Raw genomic sequence first — 21,130 nt, 5'->3', positions numbered from 1 at the left:
AATTATTTAATGGTCAGTTATCCTGTCTTGGAACATACAGGTATTTTCCAACACAGAATGAATATCAATTCATTTTAATTACTTTTTCCATAGAATACATTTACAATTGCATTTAACTCTTTATCAGTTTTAATTTTTGACCAGAAGTGGAGGTATATTTAAAAACATTATTACCAGAGCTTCATAGGCCTTTGTGTATCTCTGTGAATGAAATTCAAATTCTGTGAATGAGACTGTTCATTCTCAATATTCTTTGATAGTGAGTTCGATAGTGTGACAAAAAAAAAAAATAGCAGTTAAGAATACATGAAATCTGGCTGAAACGTCTTTATTTCTTACTGATCTCTATCACCAATTTTATTCTTCATTTATTAAAAATACTACAAACTTGGCCCTCCCTGGTGGCTCGGCGGGTTAAAGCACTGCACTGAAAAGCTAAAGTCACTTCCGCATCAGTTCGATTCCCGCCTGCCCTGGAGGTGACCACATGGCGCGGCAGACCTCTCCTGACCCGCCCGCTGCTCCCCTCAGCAGTGTACCTCCTCCAATCTTCCTGTTCTGCTCCCTACTCTGTCTCTGGTGAAGCCTCTCGCCGCCCCTGCACCTCTGGCCTGTACCCAGTTCTGTATGTACAAATAAACAATCTTTAAATAAAAAAAAAATACTACAAACTAAAAAAAAAGCAAAATCAGCTTTTTATGATCTCTTCTATTTCTCTCAGTAGGCCTAATCACTTCCCACAACAGAATATATTTTAAAATATTTTAGCATATTTTGGCTCCTACTGTATTGAATAAGCTGTAATTTTAATTATACATTGTGCAAATGAGCAACTGTACCTTAAAAATATCATTTTGAGTATGGCAATTTTAAACATTAATAAGAAGCAGTGTACTTTATGAAAATTAAGTTTTGAGTCTAGTCTTGATTAGACTTACTATTTTGGTTGCTCTGCCTGGTAAATTTTTAACCTGTTTTAGTTTCCTTTTCTGTGAAATAGAGATAGTAACCTATCTTAAAAATTTATAATATAAGATATGATCAAATAAGGCAATTCCTGACAGACAGCACATTCTAAAAGTTCATCATCATCACCATCATCATCACTGTCTCTTAATTACAATAGCTACTTAAAATTATTTGAGCTGTAATTTAATTACTTCATGAAATATTGATAATTATTAAAATGAAACATTTTATGAACAAATGCAACAAAGTAAACATCTTCAATTTGATAATTCAAATCTGAAAATTGGCAATATTTGTGGAGAAAAATCCATATAACTTTGGGTTCAAGGCTTTGAAAATTTACATACCAATAGAAAAATGTCTGTTTAAGTCCATTATTTTTTAAATGTTTAAAGTCTGTTAACTAGCTAGTATGGCTATATGCCTACTTATAAGAACTGTTGGAAATCATTCTCATTTAAGATTAGAATGGAGGGCAAATAAAAAAAACAGAAACACCAGTTGAAAAGATTTTGAAATGGAAAGTCTACAACACCTCTTATAATGTGTTACTCAAGGTATATTCTCAAAAATTATTGTGAAACTGATTTGAAACCTGCAAAACAAACAAAAAAAAATTTCAATGTATATATGAGAAAGAAAGTCTAGGGAATTGTTAGGAGCATTTGGTTTGTATATTCACATCCCATACTCTCTCCAACTATTGATTGAACATTTCAAGAATTTACCAAAAAGCATGGCTCCTTTCAAACTAAAACACTTGACTTTGTGAAATGTGTGTGTTCTTTAGCTAGGACTACATTAATAAAAAGACTGGGTAGTTTAAACCCTAACCTCATTTAACTCCTTAAAGATTCTGTCTGTAAATCCGGCCACAATCTGAGATACCACAGATAAGGACACTGACATAAGTACTTTGGGAGGACAGTTATCCCAAACAGTGTGAATTATTATCCACACTAAAATATAATGTAGTTCCATTTCATTTCTAGTATGTACAAATATTACTTAAATAGCGCTATTTTTTCCAACCCATTTTGAATGAGTTTTAGATACATCCTGTTTAAAAAAAAAAAAGAGAGAGAGATTCATTTAGAGAAGTTAAATCAGTACTCAAACAATTGCATTATGTTAATATAAAATAGTGACAAGTTACACTGCTAATTTGGCATATGGTTCAATGAAAATAATTCCTGTTGACTTGTTAGAACTTAATGCTGGATTCAGTATGGTAGTAGTCATTTACGGCAGCTAGGAAGAAAAAATGGATTTCTTTAGGGTTTCCACCAAGAGGCAGTAAGTAGCAAAGAGTTATATATCCATAACGATAAACATTAAAAAAAAATCTGGCACCAAAAGTACTGTGCTAAAGCAAAGAAGATAAGCTAGTTTAAGTTCCATGACACTCTTGGTGGTAATGGATATACACTATTATCATTACCCATTTTACCACAGGCTAAATGAATATGAGCATTTTTTGTACTCTGTGTTTATTATGTTTACCAGATATGTGTCATTCAGTAATAATGAGAAGACAGCCATTTGTTAACTGATCATATGGCAAGTGTTAGAAATCACATCATCTATTGTAAATCACTATATTTTCAACAAGTCAATTCACATATTTTAGAAATGTAAGTATACACAGTAATATTTTTGTAATACATTTGTGTTTACAGTTTTACATAGTAACCAGTGTAGGCCAGTAACATTTATAAGAATAAACACACTTGAATATTTCCTTTATAATAATAAGCAAAACTGCTAAAATACAACCAATAATTATATATATTCTTAAAACTCTCCAGCTTACAGGATGCCTTTCCTGTTTTGGTATGGTTTTAATAATATAATAGCTTATTTTTACATCACTTTGGAACTTTTTCCATCTCAGTTGTGGAGTGCCTTTACTTTTATGATAGAGAAGATATAAGTTTACATGACTATCACTAAACTCTGATAATTAATTAAATCCCTTTCATTAAACTTTATAACAATTCTTTTATATAAAAAATGAATTAACTATAAAGTTGCAGACACAAATATAAAGATTTTTATGCAACATTTTACTATCTATACAAGTAGGCAAGATGTGAAGTGATTGTAGGTTTACATGAAAGGTTCTGTTAATACTGAGATAGTATTCCCATAGTTACATAAACACATTTACCTAAAATAATGAATCACAAATAACTAAGTTCAAAATGAAAATTCTAAACACTGCTATTTTACTATGAAAAGACAAAACTCTTCAGTTATTTTTTAGTTCAAATATTGTAAATCTGTGTGTTTGCTTAAATATAACAGTCTAATCTTGTCCCATTTTAAAGTTAAACTGCTAAGTTATAACTAATAAGCACATACAGTAGAAATTTTTATATTTTTTATTACTGTCATTCTCTTCATCTTTAAAAAATTTTTAATCTGTCAACAGAAGCACAAGTGTTTCTACATTTATTTCACTAACATTGATTTTTTTTATCCCATTTTGGCAAGCCAATGATTTTGAATTATGAATTTAAATTAAGAATTCACACAAGGTTTAAGTTCATGAGGCCTCATTTTAAAATATAATCCTTTATGTTAAATTCAGATTTAACTTGCTCAGTTCAATATCTTAAAGATTAGACTACCTTCTGTAATGTCTGCTCTGATATTTCTTTTCCATTCTTCTTTGGAGTACTCTTCTTGACCCCATCATCGTCACCATATTGAAAGAGTTGTTCTGCAAGAGAATAAATAATACATTATTGTACTTCATATGATATTGAAATACTGTCCTGTCATTTTAAGAAAAGGGGTGCTCAATTAGGAGTTTCTAGCCTATAGTTTCTCAACTATGAATAATCTAGTCATTTTATTGTCAAGCATTTAGTTAGTAGCAAAATAGTTACCTTTTTAAAGATTTTTCGTCACATAATTATCTTTATAGTGTCACATTTTTTTTTTTTCAGTTTAAGATTTTCAAAGGTACAACGGATCTGCAGGTTAACAATGCTGTACTTTTATTCCTATTTTCATTCTTTTGTAGACTATTCCCCCTTTGCCTTAAAAGCAAAATTCATGCCTTTTTATCTACACAGTCACTACTAGTTTTGTTCTCAGGATCTTGCTCCCTGCCAGGAAGATCAGAGTGATTGCTGAACAAAGCAAACACTAACAGAATTGGGGTAGACTCAAAATGAAAACCCCCTATACCACCACCACCACCATCACCTTTATTTCAAGTTAAAAATCATACACTAAGCAGTGTATACCATAAAAATGTCATTTCCAGAAAACCTGACTTTATAACGGATAGAAACCTAGGTAGTAGGTGAAGGTTTTTCTACAAATCATTCCTAAACAGGGCAAAACCTTTTCAGTCAAGCAAAACTGTGCAAGTAAGATGTCCAGTTTAAAAGGAAAAGAATAATCTTAAACTGTAAATTACTATTATTAAAATAGAAATACATTAAAAACATTTTTCTCTTATTAGATAATCACGAATATATTCTCACTGAATTATTTTTGGATACAACATTTATTGAAGAATCAAAAAGGAGCAAAAAAAGAATAAAGTATAAAGGATACATATCTTTGTTGGTTTAAGATGATTTTACTTTAAAGTGTGCTTGGCTTCTGTAGGTCAGTGAAAAACTTTGATTTATCAACAAAGGAAAAAGAAAACAGTAATATTCTCTGTAGGGTAGAATCCTCTTGGTATAAACAGTGACTAACAAGTTTGTTAGAGAGAATTAGGCATTTCTTTTGTCTTTGAAATATGTCATATCCAATTAAAAATTCTGAACTAGTGAAATAAATAGAACACTATCCTAAGAATAATAAAAGCTAGAATAGGTAGAATTTGTCACCTGGGGAATATGTACCTTTACCTTGATAATTATCTACTGGATCCCAAGTTTCTTTTTTCCTAGTCCCCTAACACCATGGTGCTGAATTCATTTGCAACTCTGTTTCAGCAATATAGAAATAATATGCAAATAAAATTCATCTGTTCTGGTGATTTGAATATCTGTTACAGTTCTAAGTGAAATATTTACTCTTGAAAATAAGAATAGTTTTTTTATACTGAAAGAGCATAGAGTGCTAACAATAACTAAAGAACTTGAACAAAATAAAAGCCAAAAGATTTAATAAACATTTTCATTTTGAAGTAAAATAGCATTTGTTTACAAAAACTACATGATTCTGAGGCACAGGTTCACCTTTTCAGATATGTTACCAAGCCACATAGAACACGAAGGCACCTAAAGTTTCCTATCATGGTCTACTAGACCCACTTTCCCATTTGTTTTCAACTTCTTTTTGCACCGTTGGCAGTATCAATTAACAGACTTTTGGGGTTTGTTTTTCATTTGGTTTTGTCTGACCCTTTGTTTTGTTCGCCCATATTCTACATATAAGTGTCACCATCCATATTTGTTTTTCTGGTTTATGTGACTTAGCATAATCCTCCCCCTTCTTCACCTGTCCCCCAGTCTCCAATCATGTTTTCACAAACAGCAATAGATTACTGTTTTTTTTTTTTGTTTTTTTTTTTTTAACAGTTCAGTAGTAGCTATACCCAACCTTAATCTACTCATCTGTCCTTGGGCATTTAAGAGTTTTTCTCAATGTGACTACTTTCAGTGGAGTTGCAATGAACACATGAAAGTTTATTCCTATTTGAATTAATTTTTACATTCTCTGGGTTGACATCTAGGAGTGGGATTACTGGTATGTATAGTAAATCTACTTTCAATGCTTTGAGAAATATTCATACTGTTGCCCATAGGGACAGGAAAACTACATTGCCAACAACAATGAGAGTTTGTACTTCTCCACACACTTGCTAACAACTGTTGTTTCTGGTCTTATCAATATGGTGATCTTCATAGGTATGAGATGGCATTTTCATTGTGGTTTTCCCTTGTATTACCCTAATAACTGATAATGACTTTTTTTTGTTGTTGTTTGTTTGTTTGTTTTTTTCATGTGTCTGTTGCTAATCTAGATGCCTTCTTTGGAAAAATACTAAACTCTTCTGACCATTTGTTGATTGGGTTTTTATTTTCATTTATTTTATTGGTTATATGAGTTCTTCATAGATTTTAATATTAGGCATTTGTCAAATGTATAATGTTCATTTTTTCCCCACATTCAGTGGTGTGTTTTTCATTTAAATGATATAATCTTTCACTCTGAAGAAGCCTTTTAGTTTGATGTAGTTCAATTCCTTTATGTTTCCCTTGCAGGAACTGAATTTCCAATGACGCCACCAAAGCCAATGTCATGCAGTGTTTGGCCTGTTTTTCCTCTTTTTTTTTTGCATTATATGGTTTCAGTTCTTACATCCAAGTCTTTAAGCCATTTCAGGTAATTTTTGTATATGGTGTAAGAGTATGGTTTAGTTGCATTCTTTTGCATTTATCTTCAAGTGTTATCAAATAATTTATTGAGAAGATGTATACCCTTGATCCTCTCCTGTAGATTAATATGTGAGTTTATTGCTGGGCTTTGATTCTATTCCATTTGTCTCTGTTATTTTTATTCTAATATCATACACTGTTTACACTATAATAGCTTACTAATATAATAGTAAGACTTCACTGTACTAAGTGTTAGAATGCTCTTTTGTACCTACAATAAATCCAACTGGTTATCAAGTATAACCTTTACAATGTATTGTTGAATTTGGTTTGTATAATTTTTGTTGAGGACTTTTTTTTCATCTATGTTGATCAGGATAGTCAGTAATTCTGTGTGTGTGTGTGATGTTCCTGTCTACTTTTGTAATCAGGGTAGCCTCATAAAATATGTTTGGAAGCATTCCCCTTTCCTCAACTTTTGTGAAGAGTTTGAGAACGATAGTTATTAATTTATCTTTGAAGATTTGTTAGAACTCACTAGCTAAGCCACCTTGTTCATCGCTTTTTCTCTATGAGAGGTATCTGACAGTTTCCTTGCCTGAAATCTGTAAAGTCAAATTATTTTACTTGTGAAAACTTGTCCAGACCTTCCCTGGTGGTGCAGCGGGTAAAAGCACAGCACAAAGAAGCTTAAGCCTCATCGGCATGAGTTCGATCCCCGCCTGCTCTGGAAGAGATCCACATGGTGTGGCAGACCCTCTCCTGACCAGCCCACCAGCCCACTGCTCCTCTCAGCAGTGTACTTCGTCTAACTGCCTGTTCTGCACCCCACTCTGTTTCTGGTGAATCCTATCACCCTCTGCATCTCTGGCCTGTACCCCAGTTATGTACAAATAAATAAATAAATCTTAAAAAAAAAAGAAAAGAAAACTTGTCCAATTCTTCTAGGTTAGGCTATTCAATTTATTGGCATATAGATGTCCATAGTACTGTTCTATGCTCTTCTGAACTTCTGATATTGATGGTATCATAAAAATGAATCAGCAACTGTATTCTTTCAGGCACTTCCCCTAACGTCTGACTCAGCAGGTGCAAGATCTGCTTTCTGAATGTGTTAAAGTCTAGAAAGGTCAAGTATGTAAAAACATGTAAAACTGGAAAAGATAAAAACAAAAGTGTACAGTATCACCTGCTGGGGAAATAGATGTACTATTTATCTCTAAGTCATTGTCACACATACTTTTTAAAAAAGAAAATTTAAAGCAGTAACATGAATACCAAGAAAAGAATTAAACTATAATACAAAATATTAAAGATAAAAACTGCTAGTAAAGAATACTACATCTCCCCATAAGAAATATTAAAAGCAGCTCTCTTATCTCAACTGAGAAAGATCCACACACACACACAAACAAAAAAATGAAGGAAATACATATCAATAGAATATATATATATAAAAAATTAACTCATACATCACTAACCATCCTAACAGCAAATGGCCTGAATTCACCAGTCAAAAGACAGAGTAGATGGATGGGGCAGAAAACAAAACTCATCTTTTTGTTATCCCATCTAAGCTCCAAAAGTAAATGTCAACTTAAAATAAATGGTTGGAATACAATCCGACAAGCAAATGGGACTGACAAAAATGGGCAGGAGACAGCCTTTTTTAATCTGAAGCTATAAAGTAGGTAACAAAGACAAAACTTGACATATAGTGATTAAGAAAACATGATGGGAAGTCATAACACTGATCAGTATATACATGCGTAAGATGAAGGAGATATAACATGTAAGGTAAGTCTGAAAACACACATTGCAACAAGACAATAGTTTTAGGAGACTCAAACACCTACTCTCATAAATAGATCCACCAGACAGAAAGTCAACCAGAACACAACAGCCTTAGTTAATGAATTAGATGATATGGGCTTTATAGGTACTTAAAGGGCACTGCATTCCCTAAAACTGTGCACATGGAAAATTCTCCAAAAGAGATCATATGCTGGCTCACAATATAAATTTCAATAATTTTTTAAGACTGAAATCAAGTAGCTTCTATCATAATTATTTAACAATAATTCGACCACAAAAAGAAGCTGGAAAGATCTCGAATATGTGGAAGCTGAACAACACAATACTGGATGACTACTGAGTTAATGGAGAAATCAAAGAAGAAATTAGAAAATATCTGGAGACAAGCAAAATGAAGACACAACTTACTAGATAGCAAAGATAGCAAAAGCAGTATAAAGCAGGATGTATATAGCAATATAGATCCACATGAAAAAGCAAGAAAAGCTCAGGAAATAATCCTGTCTCTCACCTTAAGGAATTAGAAAGAAAAAAAGGGAAACCAAAAGGTAGTGGAAGAAATAATAAAAAGTAGAGCCGAAGTAAACAAAATAGAAATCGAAAACTTAATCTAAAAGATTAGTGACACTTTTGATTCTTTAGGCGGGAAAAGGATGTATGGCGAGAGGTGTGGAGAGAGATAGAGAGCTCTAATAAAACAGAATCAGAAATAAAAGAAGTAACAACAGATATCTCTGTAGATCTACTTAAAAATTAATTTGTTGCTTTTGTGCAGGGTCCTTTGGTCAAGACTGGCTGACCATTTTCACTTGTGGTTTTCTGCTGGAAAGTTTGTTTCTCATCCTCACTGGTTTTATAGATACTTCAATACGTAGGCCCAGCTGTATGTCCTTTAATTTTTCCCCTTCAAGAATATCAGTGAAGGATAGGCCTCCCCAAAATTTTCGCAAAAGTCTTTTCCAGGGCATGTTATTTTGGTTTGTGGATTATTTCAGGCTGAGGTCAGAGGCCTGCATACTCTTTTTTTTTTTTTTTTTAAAGATTTGTTTATTTATTCATACAGAACTGGGGTATAGGCCAGAGATGCGGAGGGTGAGAGGATTCACCAGAGAAAGAGCGGGGGAGCAGAACAGGCAGATCTACAAAGTACACTGCTGAGGGGAGCAGAGGGCGGGTCAGGAGAGGTCTGCCACGCCATGTGGATCTCCTCCAGGGCAGGTGGGATCAAACTCATGCGGAAGTGGCTTAAGCTTCTTTGTGCTGTGCTTTAACTCACTGCGCCACCAGGGAGGGCCAGGCCTGCATGCTCTTAAGAAACTTTTACCACTGCCTTAACTACCTAAAAAAATGACAACTGAAGATTATCTGGGACTGGGAATTTGATCAAAATACACAAAAACTTAAACTGAGGCAGAGAAAACATCTAATTACAAAGCATCTGGTTTTCATCATATAAGATACCCTCTCTTCCTCATATGAGTTCCCCTCACTCCCCTTGAAGCCCCAGGTTCCAAACCATTTTCTTTATGAGGACATATACCCCAAATATGCATTGTTTATGTAGTGTCACCATATATATCTAATTTTTTTTTTCTTTTCTCCGTTAACCATCTGGTAACTTGATTGTTCAATCAGTAAGAAAAGGATGCAATAAAGTAGGGGGGGGGGATTTCCTGTCCTCCTTGATAGACCCATTCAACTTTCCTAAAATCATTTACTGTCCGCTAAGAAACTTAGATCCATTCTTCCCTTTCCATGTTAATATATTTACTGCTGTAATTTTTAAAATATTTATTTATTTTTAAATATAGAACTGGGGTACAGGGGTGGCGAGAGAATTCACTAGAGTCAAAGTAGGGAGCAGAACAGGCATATCTACAAAGTACACTGCTGAGGGGAGCAGTGTGTGAGACAGGAGCTACGCCACGTGGATCACCTCACCATGTGGATCCTGTGAGGGCAGGATCGCACTCACACCAAAGCAGCTGTGGCTAGCTTGCAATACAGCACCTTAGCCCATTGCATCACCAGGGAGGTCCTAATCTTGAATTCTAAAGCCACCTTGTTAAATCACTCTGTGATTTAACTGTGATGTCTGTGTAACTCTAGGTAGTAACAGAATTGAATGCTGAATTGAAGTAAACTGAGTTGAACCAAATAAAAATCGATTATAGGATACAAGAAAGTGTCCAGAATATTATAGAATTGGCTGTTGGATGCAATAAAAAAAAAATTTGGAATAAACCTCAGTAATGAGATGTGGCTTGTGCTTAGTATATCTTTCCTGCGAATCAACTCATCCCTCTTGACTTTACTTGGGAAGGAGTTTGGAAGGAATACATGTACTCAGTCAGCTTTTAAAGAGAAGTAGAATATTACTGTCATTAGTTACAACTACTCTGAAATGGAAGTGACCAGGATAACAAATGGATCTTTTTATACGGACAAAGATGAGAGACTGGGATGCAAGTTAGGTATTCCCCTACTTTCTTAATTGTAAACAACATTCAGTAACAGGCTTCTTTGCGCTTGAAAGGGCTAACCACAAGACTCCTCAATATTCTTAGAACTGGCCTTCTCAGGAAGGGACACTGGAAATAGATTATTTTGAGCTGAGCTCTACTGCGGTAGTAGAGGCTAAGGAGAAACTCTGCCTCTTCCCTTCATCAGAGAAGCAATAGCCATGCGCTTAACTACCCAGATGAATGAAGATTGGGGTATTACCCAGATGTAGAATTATCTGTAGAAATATCTCTAAAACAACTTCTCTATCAGAGAAACAAAACTGTATTTGCAAAGTAAAAATGAATCATTCCTTCCTTATTATGTGACGTTCCCCTCCTCTTTCATAATGCCTAAGTTCCCTACACAATTACTTAGTTCAGGATATAACTCTTTCAATTAAAGATGTAACCTCCTACTGCCCACAATATTAAGTAGCTCTTTTCTGCCAACTCATTTGATACTGTTTTCTTTACTCAACCAGTCCAAGAAAAAACAAGAGGAACTTTTCCTGTGTACCCTTACACTTTAAAAATGAAATTTCTCGGGCCCTCCCTGGTGGCGCAGTGGGTTAAAGCACAGCACTGAGAATCTAAAGCCGCTTCCGCATGAGTTCGATTCCCACCGGCCCAGGAGGTGACCACATGGCGTGGCAGACCTCTCCTGACCCGCCCGCTGCTCCCCTCAGCAGTGTGCTTCGTTGATCTGCCTGTTCTGCTCCCCACTGTGTGTGTGGTGAATCGTCTCACCGTCCCTGCACCTCTGGCCTGTACCCCAGTTCTGTATGCACAAATAAATAAACCTTAAAAAAAAAAAAAAAAGCAATGCCTAGGTCTCACTTTAAAAAAAAAAATGAAATTTCTCTGATCAACAATGCTCAATTCAATTAATTCATAATGTGGGTGATTTGAATGCATTATCTTTAATTCCTCTTAGCTAGGAGGCAATGTATGAAACACCCCCTTGTTACTGTTAAAACTATCCCTTCAACTTATAATATTTAAATATTTTAAAAATATTTTATTTTGTATGTACAATTGTTTAATTACACTTTAATTGCTACTTTTACATTTAAATAAATTAATGTTTTAATTTGTGTTTCCAGTTTGATGTACATTTCAAGCTACAAAATATGTTTTAAATAATCTATACATTTAATTAATTATAATATTGTCCAAAATTGCTCATGGCCTAACAGAATGGGGTGATTTCGTTCAACTCTCCCTTAAATGACTAAAAGATTCTAGGCAGGGGGTCTAAAAATGAAAAATATTATTATCAGAGATGACTTTTTACATGAAAGAAATTTCTACATGGCATGAAAATCATTTGTTTACCAAACATTTTTACTTCCCATTCTCCTGTGAATTGCCTACCTTCCTTTTGTGTCCAGACGCTCATCTTCTTCTTAGTGCAAGACAGCTTTAACAGCTTCAACTGCCTGACTATCTTTGGGTCTCCTATCTTAACCTTGTAAAAACTGGTTTAAATTTGTTTTTTCTCCTTTTATTCTGTTTGTTACGACAAGTTGTAGCTTAGTCAAGAATCTAGAAGGGTGGGGAAAAATTATTTTTTTCCTTTCCCCACCCTAATATTAACCTTTTGTTTCCTCTAAAATTCTTGTTTTTAGTACTTTTTTTCATTACTCTGTACACACACGCACACACCAACACAACCATAACAGCAACTAGAAGGAAGGATGAACTTAAATAAATAGCAACAACAAAATGTTATACAGAGTATACGTTTTACATATATAATATACATAGACTCCACTGAGGACACAAAAAATAAAGGTGTAAGAAATGCAGAATATGCCGCTCCAAAATACATCTCTTTGAGCAAATTATTTTTTAAAAATAGCTGCACAGGAGGGCCCTCCCTGGTGGCGCAGCGGGTTAAAGCACAGCACTGAGAATCTGAAGCCACTTTCTCATGAGTTCAATTCCCGCCTGCCGCCTGCCCCAGAGGAGACCACATGGCGAGCCAGACCTCTCCTGACCTGCCCGCTGCTTCCCTCAGCAGTGTACTTCGTAGATCTGCCTGTTCTGCTCCCCACTCTGTCTCTGGTGAAGCCTCTCACCGCCCCTGAGCCTCTGGCCTGTATCCCAGTTCTGTATGCACAAATAAATAAATAAATCTTTAAAAAAAAAAAATAGCTGCACAGGAAAAGGCTCTGAAAACTAAAAAGTTACCCTTTTAAAAAGGAAACTTACATTTACAAACTAAATCTCCATTATAAGAGTATTTCTATCTCTGTGCCAAGAAAACAGATGCCTAAATCACAAGAACCTCTTATTAAGGGAGAAGACACTGATTAAATATTGGATAATAAATCCTTTTTTTTAATTTGACTTCTTCCTTCTCATTGTATCATAACTAGCTTCCCATACCTTTCTTTTTCTGTTTCAGCTGCAGATGGTTTTTGTATTTAAGCCTAAATTCAAATGGGTCATCTCTTTGGGTTACTTAGTTCCCTGGATATCTACCATGGATATTTAAGACATGCTAATAAGCTTATGTTTTTTCTTCTAATAATCTGTTTTTTTTGTTTAAGGGGCCTCAATCAAGAACACAGAAGAGTATAGGGGAAAGTATTGTTTCCTACTGTACAATAGGAAGGGCATTCTTTAATTCTGTCATTGCCATGAGTAGGTTTTTTCAGAAGAAAATGAAAGTAAAGGAAGAAAGTAGTATAAGCAACTGTGCAGAAGTATTAAATGATTAAGCACATTTGGGGTTACACTTTGCTAATTTTTAAATTCCAAGATGGAAAAATAAGGGTAAAAATATAAACATAAAGCTAAAGAGTTAGACAAGGAGGAGATTACAATGGGATAAAGAAATCTGGAGTTTATTTTAAAAGTTTTACCTTGATTCATTTGAATTAAAATAGGACACTCATATTTCTTTTTTTTTCCTTCTTTTCAATAGTTTATTTTTCCATCATTTTGTGCATTTTTGTAATCCCCTTGGGCTTCCCATGAACAAATCACCCATGTGCCATCAACAAAGTCCAGTGCATTACCTTCCTCCCATTGTTTTTGATCTCATTCCCTACTCCACCCCCATAAAATGTCTCTGGCATATAACTGTTCATTATTATTACTATTATTTTCTTGCCACATCCATTATACTCCTGCTGTGAGTGAAACCATTCAGTATTTTTTTTCCTTTTCTTTCTGGCTTATTTCACTAAGCATGATCTTTTCCAGCTCCATCCATGTTGCTGCAAAAGGCAAGGGACACTCATAGTTCAATGCTTGAATTAGGTTTTTTCGGTATGTGTTTGTTAGCAATTGTTATGTAAGTCCTTATTTTTTATGGGTAGTGTAAAACTTGCAATCCATTTATTCTGTTTTAGAAGACATACTCTTAGATTGAGCCCAACTACCTGTCCATAAAGACAAGTATTTGCAGCATATATTAATGGCTCCAACACATTTCCTTTCATTGATTTATATTTTTTATCACATTGTGGTAGATTATTACTCATCAAATGCTTATTCCCTCCTCCCTTACCTTCACAGAGGTAGTATAGTTCTCTGGTCCAATGAAGTTGAACTTGACCATCCATAAGTTTCTTTCACAAGAGGAATTTGGTATAAATGAAAGAATGTCTACTATAAGCTTCCAATATACACATGTTTCTGCTCTCTCCCTAAAAGGTCCAACATTCACTTTGAAAAGAACATGTCAGGTAGTCACTGCCCCTGTCAGCCTTGATCCATGAGTGGAACAATATGGAGCAGTGTGAACATGCAGCCTGAAGCTGAGCTGCTCCAGCCAAACAAGAAAGGAGAAACCTAAAAAGTGAGCCAGATGAGCTGCAGAAACCATAAGCAAGACACAAATATTTATTATAAGATGTTACTGAGATTTTTTTGGTTGATTGTTCTGGAGCAAAATCTGCTAGATATGAAACTGGTAACGAGGTAGGATGCTGAGGCAACAAAAACCTAAATTATGTCTCACTGATTTTACAGCCTGAGAGGTAGGTAGCAAAAAATGTGTTACAGGTTAAGAAAATGGAGATCCATGTTATATAACAATATTTAAAAAGAAACCCACAGGCATAACATGGAATACAAAAATTACAATTAATAAATTTGTAATATTGAGTGAAGTCCCAATTTCAGAATGCTGACAGTAAGAGTTTGTTGCTGTGGCTGCACATAACAATGCAGGAAAGACTACATGAGAGCAGAAAGAACTGGCTATGGGCATACAGAAAAGAATATATCCCAACACTTCCTGGATTGGAAAATAAAAGTGTTTCTTAGTAAGTAAAACGACCAGTCACATAAACAGTGGCAAGCTGTCATGCCTGTTGCTAAATAAAAACCTGAAACCAGCAAATCATGTTGGCTAGACAAGAGTTCTAGATGGATGAATGGTATCTGAAAATTTGATGTGCTCCCCCAGCCCTCCAAAAAAAAAAATCAGATTAACAACAATAATTCCTGTCATTATTTTAAACATATAATGACTTATTTTATCCAAAGAAATGAGGATTTAAGTTAAACCATTCCCTTTCTAATACTTGGGATAAGTATACTTGTGCTTTGTTGCAAAGAGGCAGATACATGAAGTAGTAAATTTGATTTGCAGTATGAAACAAAGTGAATGTTGGACCTTCCAAGGGGAGAGCAGAAACATGTTTATATTGGATGACCAGCAGCTAGAAGAGCTACTTCAGCCAAGCCATATACATATATATAATAAATGCTTGTTCTAATTTGTAAGAGTTTTCATACTTGCTTGCATGCCTTGATAAACAGACCTTCAGCTCTCAATGAAAAATATTATGAACAGTGCACAGCAGTTATATGACTATACCTTGCATCTAACCTAGAGATTCACGATTCCTATTCCCTGTCAGATCCTAAATGTGATTTTTCAGACATGACTTCTGGTAATTATATGCTTTACCTGGCTCTGGACCCAGGACAACTGGCAACTCAGATCTCTAGCTGATCAACCATTTTCTTTCTAATAGATGATTATTTAATATTAGATTCTTCGTAAAAATGTAGAACACCAATTTATAAGGATAAATTACAGTTGTGAGAGCAAACATAGAGCAGAAATAGCTCTAGAGCTGAGCAATAGTTTGATTCTTGGCAGATTCTGCAAGTCCACAACTTTCTGACCAATTCTTGTTGCTTATAATCTCGTATTTCTCCTTCTCTGCTTCAGAGACCCCCACCTCCTGGTGTTGGGGCTTATGCAGACTCATCTTGAAGTAAGCATCAGAGAAGTATTTTGGGATTTTCACACTAATGATACCAATTTCAGTGGAGATGGCAATAACACAGTTTTGGTGTGTCCTACACAGAGAAACTTGATTGTAGTGGGAGGTACAGTCACAAGTAGCAAGCCATTGCTCAGCTGCTTCAAGAAAATCACCTTCTTCCTTCTTTGAGGCCCAGTAAGGATTATCAGATGGTTCCAGGAGTGATACCAGCTCACAGATTTCTCATTTGCTGACCAAAGCCATGTTTTGCCATGGCTTTTGAGGTGCATCTTCAGTAGGCTATTACTAGGCATTATGTGAAGTTCAACCACTCAGGTACCACCCTTTGGGTCACCACAAACTGGTTTTGTGACAGCAGCAAGAAACTTTTTCCTTTTCTTTTCAATCCTGGATTTACTGCTGAATATTTCCCCTTCTATATGGCCTTTCTGGAATTCCTAGAAGATTAGGAATAATTTCCATTTCTTCCAACTAGGACAGGGGCTTGCCTTTTGTGGTTTTGGCTTTTGCCTTACTAACCTGTCATCAACTTTCATGACCTCAGGTTTCTTTATTTTAGTAGTCATCGTCTCAGACCTTTCACCCACCATCTTGCAATATTGGAAGAGAATAAAGGTCTACAAGTTATTCATTTGTTGGCCCCTTAGCTGGGGGTTTCTTGGCTGATGCCTTGCTCAGGTGGCTCTAATGAGTTCTCCTTATTTGGTAGAGGGACGAGTATAGCAACCTTGATCGCACTTTTCTTCAATCTGACCAGGATTCAGTATTTTTCCTTTCTTGGCCTTTCCTTCCTCTCTCATCCAGGACCCCAAATCAATCAAAATGCAGGGGACTTTCCTTCAGGGCTCCTTTCATAGTGAAATACCCTGTATGTCTGTGCTGATCCATCTGATCTTCAACTGGCATACAGGCCCAAAGGGGAAAAATAGAACAGGAGGAGTTGGCACTTTTTCCACTTTAGCTTCTTGCTTATGCACTCAGTGATTAAAGGCTTGACTGTTACTTTCATTTTGGCTTATTATCTTAAATCAGCTACTTGGACACCTGGCAGCTCAGTTCCTTAGATTAGTTGAGCTCCTGACAGAGATATTATAGGATTATGTTGAAGATTCATTCACAGTGAATTGTAATTTTCAGTAAAAAGAAATTCAGAGTGGTAGGGGTTTATGGTGTTCATGTGGGAGGTCTAGAGGAGGTAGACCTGATTTGATAGAAAATGAAATTAAGGTTTTTGAAGGGTGTACTGTATATTTGAGATTCTTACAAAAATAGTCAGGTTGAGACAGTACCAGGAAATATAAAATATAGATAGACACATGAAGAGAAATTACCATTTACACAGATTTGTGATTTTCATGCAAGACAAGCATGGTACATGAAATAAGTATAATCCATAGGCACCTGATAACCTGATTTATCCTTTTGTAGGAACAATAAGAAGCTAGACAACATATATGAAAAATACTAAGAAAACAAGATAGACTCTCCCTACAAGAGGGCAAACAATAAGGCAATCCATATAAATTCTCAGCTCACTGCCTACATAGAGATTCTAGGCCACAGCACAGAAATGGTGGACCTAACTGGAGTTTGATGATCTTGAACTGCAAACACTGACCTAGATTTCAGAGAGGTCAGAAGCTAGAGTCTGTAGAACAGAGAGCCAGAGTTATATAAGAGATGTGCTTACAGAATTCAAAAAAACAAACAAAAAGAAAAGTATAGGCCAATCTCCCTAGTGAAAAAGATGCAAAAATCCTCAATAAAATTTTAGCAAATGAAATTCAACTATACATCAAAAATGTAAAACATCATGACCAAGTGGTATTTATTTCAGGAACTTCAGGACAGTTGAAAATCAATTAATACAATCCAACACATCAACAAAAAGAAAAACAAAAACTGTTAGATCATATCAACAGATGCTGAGAAAACATTTGAAAAGTTCAGCACCCATTTATGATGAAGGCCCTTGAAATAGCTGGAGTAAAAGAAGCATACCTTAACATAATGCAAGCCACATATGACAAGCCACAGCTACAGAGTTCTTGTGGTGAAAAACTGAAAACTTTCCTTTTAAGATCTGAAACAAGACAAAAATTCTCACTACTGCTTTTCAATATAATACTGGAATTCTTAGCTAGAGAAATCAGAAAAGAGAAAGACATGCAAGGAATCCAAATAGGGAAAGAAGAAATAAAGCTACCATTTTCAGATAATGTAGTATATAGTGGGAACCTGAAAAACTCCATAGAAAAACTAGTTAAAACAATAAACCATTTTAGTAAATTAGCAAATTAGTTATCAATCAACTAACTTAGTAAATTAGTTATGAAATCAACACACAAAGATCAGTGGCCTTCCTACATGCAAAAAATCAGTCTTAAGAAGAAATTAAGAAAACCATCACATTTACAACTGTACCATTTTTTTAAAAGATTTATTTATTTATTCACACAGAACTAGGGTACAGGCCAGAGATGCGGAGGGTGAGAGGATTCACCAGGGACAGAGTGGGGAGCAGAACAGGCAGATCGATGAGGTACACTGCTGAGGGGAGCAACCAGCGGGTCAGGAGAGGTCTGCCGCGCCATGTGGGTCATCTCCGGGGCAGGGGGGAATCGAACTCATGAGGTAGTGGCTTAAGCTTCTTAGTGCAGTGCTTTAACCCACTGTGCCACCAGAGAGGGCCCTACAACTGCACCATTTACAACAACTGTGAATAAACCTCACAGAGAAGGTTAATGACCTATAAAAAGAAAATTATAGGCCCTCCCTGGTGGCGCAGTAGGTTAAAGCACTGCACTGAGAAGCTAAAGCCACCTCTGCATGAGTTCGATTCTCGCCTGCCCTAGAGGTGACCACATGGCGTGGCAGACCTCTCCTGACCCGCCCACTGCTCCCCTCAGCAGTGTACTTCGTCGATCTGGCTGTTCTGCTCCCCACTCTGTCTCTGGTGAAGCCTCTCACCACCCCTGGGCCTCTGGCCTGTACCCCAGTTCCGTATGTACAAATAAAATAAATCTTTAAAAAAAAAAAAGAAAATTATAAAACATCATTAAAAGAAAAAGGTGGCATATATATACAAGGGCATAATATTCAGCAATCAAAAAGAATAAATTTGTGCCATTTGCAGAAACAAGGATGGAGCTGGATCATGCTCTGTGAAATAAGTCAGAAAGGAAAAGATAAATACCAAATGGTTTCACTTATCTGAGGAATGTGGGGATGGGGTAAAAAAAAAAAAAGGTAATTATAATAAAGTAAAATTAAAAATCAGGGCCTGGTCCCCGGAAGATGGTGGCAGAGTAAAGACACCAAGATTACTGCGTCCAGGCTTGCACAGGAATTGAGGACTGAAAATGGACTACAGATTTACATACTACGAGTTTCAACCCAAATGAAAACACCCTGAAATCACTAGAAGGTAGATAACTGAAGGGGAATCGGCGATTGGGGAGTTCCGATAAAGGAACCCCTGGGAAGGCTCAGGCACTTGGAAGTTTGGTGGGATGCAGGAGCTGCTTTGCCCCACGCTAAAGCCCTGGAGGTGAAGGGGGACGGCTCAGCTTAGTAAGTGGAGCCCAGGCTGAGGAAAGCCTGCAGATCTGACCCAGAGCACCTGGGAGCCGGGAAAAGCCTCTGAGACTGCAGATCCGATCCCGAGCACCTGGGCACTGCACAAAGTCGCTGATGGACCAGCTCGACCAGCTCGGAAACAGGCAAAATGACTGCACAGTAAAGACGCACAAACAACTATGTCCAAGCTTGAACGGGAATATATAAAAACATACTATGAGTATCAACCCAAATGAGAACACTTTGGACTCTCTAGAAGAAAGATAACTGAGGGAGAATTGGCAATTGGGGATTTCCCATAGGGAACTACTATCCGGAGACGCCACAGACATGAGAAGCAGAACCCTGAATCTCTGATCAGGGGGAGCCAGGCTAGTGCCTCAGAGGGAGGCTTCCTGCTCATTTAGCTCCTTTAAAAATCTTGGCACCCAGACGCCAGGAAGCTCTGCAGAGGGATACTTACTGCGGCTGCAGCAGTGTTTTTTTGCCCCAGCCCTGCTACAGCCATGGAGATATACTGAGACAACTCAGCTAGGCAGAGGAAACCAAATTGTGGGAAAAGACTGCAGCTTGGAACCAGGAGTGCCCAGACGGGAGGATACGCCCCAAATGTGTTGCCTTTCTTTGCCCCGCAGCCCCAATAAAGCCCTCGATATAAACTGAGACAACGCAGCTAGATGAGTGGATCCCAAGCTGCTGGGGGTTGGAGGGGAAGGAGCGGTGGTGGTGGTGGTGGTGGGGGGGCTCTACTTAGAGCCTGGGAAGTGGAGAAGAGGAACTGGCAATTGGGGCTCCTCTAGCCCTACCCACATTTCCTGCCCCCAAAACAGAGATCTGAGACTAGACAACTTTAGGGTGTGGTCAGTCCTGGTGCCATTCTTAAGGCGTGGCCAGCAAGAATCACTAAGCCCCTGAGTTAAAGGGGGGGGGGGGAACCGGTTAGACAGGACTCAACCATAGGCCCAACCCTAGGAAAATGCAACAACTTTAACAATCTTCCATGGGCACATTCAACATAGAGAGGCCCTAGGAAGTGACTCAAACGGGGAGACTCGCTAAGGGGTCTACCTGCTTACCACTTCTACCCACAGAAACTGCAGTAAAGCCCTGGAGTTAAAGAGTTAAAGAGATATGGCTGGGCTCTGTGAGAGGACCTCAGGCAGTGGGGAGGCACTGCTCAGGGAGGGACTGTTTGGAGTAGACACAAGGAGCCCTGAATGCTCAGAGGGAGGACTGGCAACCTGCTCAGCTGGGAGGATTGCAGCACCCTGGCACTCCCCTGCACTTCTGTGGGGTGGGGGAGATCCCACCCCCATAGCAGAGGCTTGAAGACTTGTGAGCTAGAAAGGCTCCCAGTACTTAGAAAGTAAACAAAGCCAGCCACCAACACAGCCACAGGCCTAGCTCCAAGGAGACCTACAACACTTCTAATACATCATACCTACCCACCACGAGCACACCAAACATAGAGGGAACCTGGGACATTCGAAGGCTACAAAGATCAACAGACACCTTCCAGAAACACAGATTCAACGTGTTACTAGAAGAGGCTGAACACCACAAGAGACCCCTGAGTGTAACCAGCTGAGACAACAGATACAATTACACACAGTGGGAGCTGGGAAAAACAACACACCTCAGAATACCCTCCACAACT

The 21,130-nt window shown here is 37.0% G+C and overlaps 1 protein-coding gene across 5 annotated transcripts in view; it reads right to left on the bottom strand.

The window, feature by feature from the left end:
* Positions 1-21,130, bottom strand: part of CNTLN (centlein, centrosomal protein) — a 219,635-nt gene that overhangs the window by 72,847 nt on the left and 125,658 nt on the right. For all 5 annotated transcript variants that reach the window (XM_004677679.2, XM_012721530.1, XM_012721531.1 and 2 more), the window contains one exon: positions 3,603-3,694. In XM_004677679.2, coding sequence (XP_004677736.1) covers positions 3,603-3,694 — 92 coding nt within the window. The remainder of the gene's footprint in view (positions 1-3,602; positions 3,695-21,130) is intronic.

The sequence above is a fragment of the Condylura cristata genome, unplaced genomic scaffold (assembly GCF_000260355.1).
Source record: "Condylura cristata isolate star-nosed mole 26May11 unplaced genomic scaffold, ConCri1.0 scaffold00006, whole genome shotgun sequence".
In the NCBI taxonomy this organism is placed as follows: domain Eukaryota; kingdom Metazoa; phylum Chordata; class Mammalia; order Eulipotyphla; family Talpidae; genus Condylura; species Condylura cristata.
Note: the sequence above shows the minus strand (reverse complement) of the source record. Positions and strands in the feature narration are given on the sequence as shown.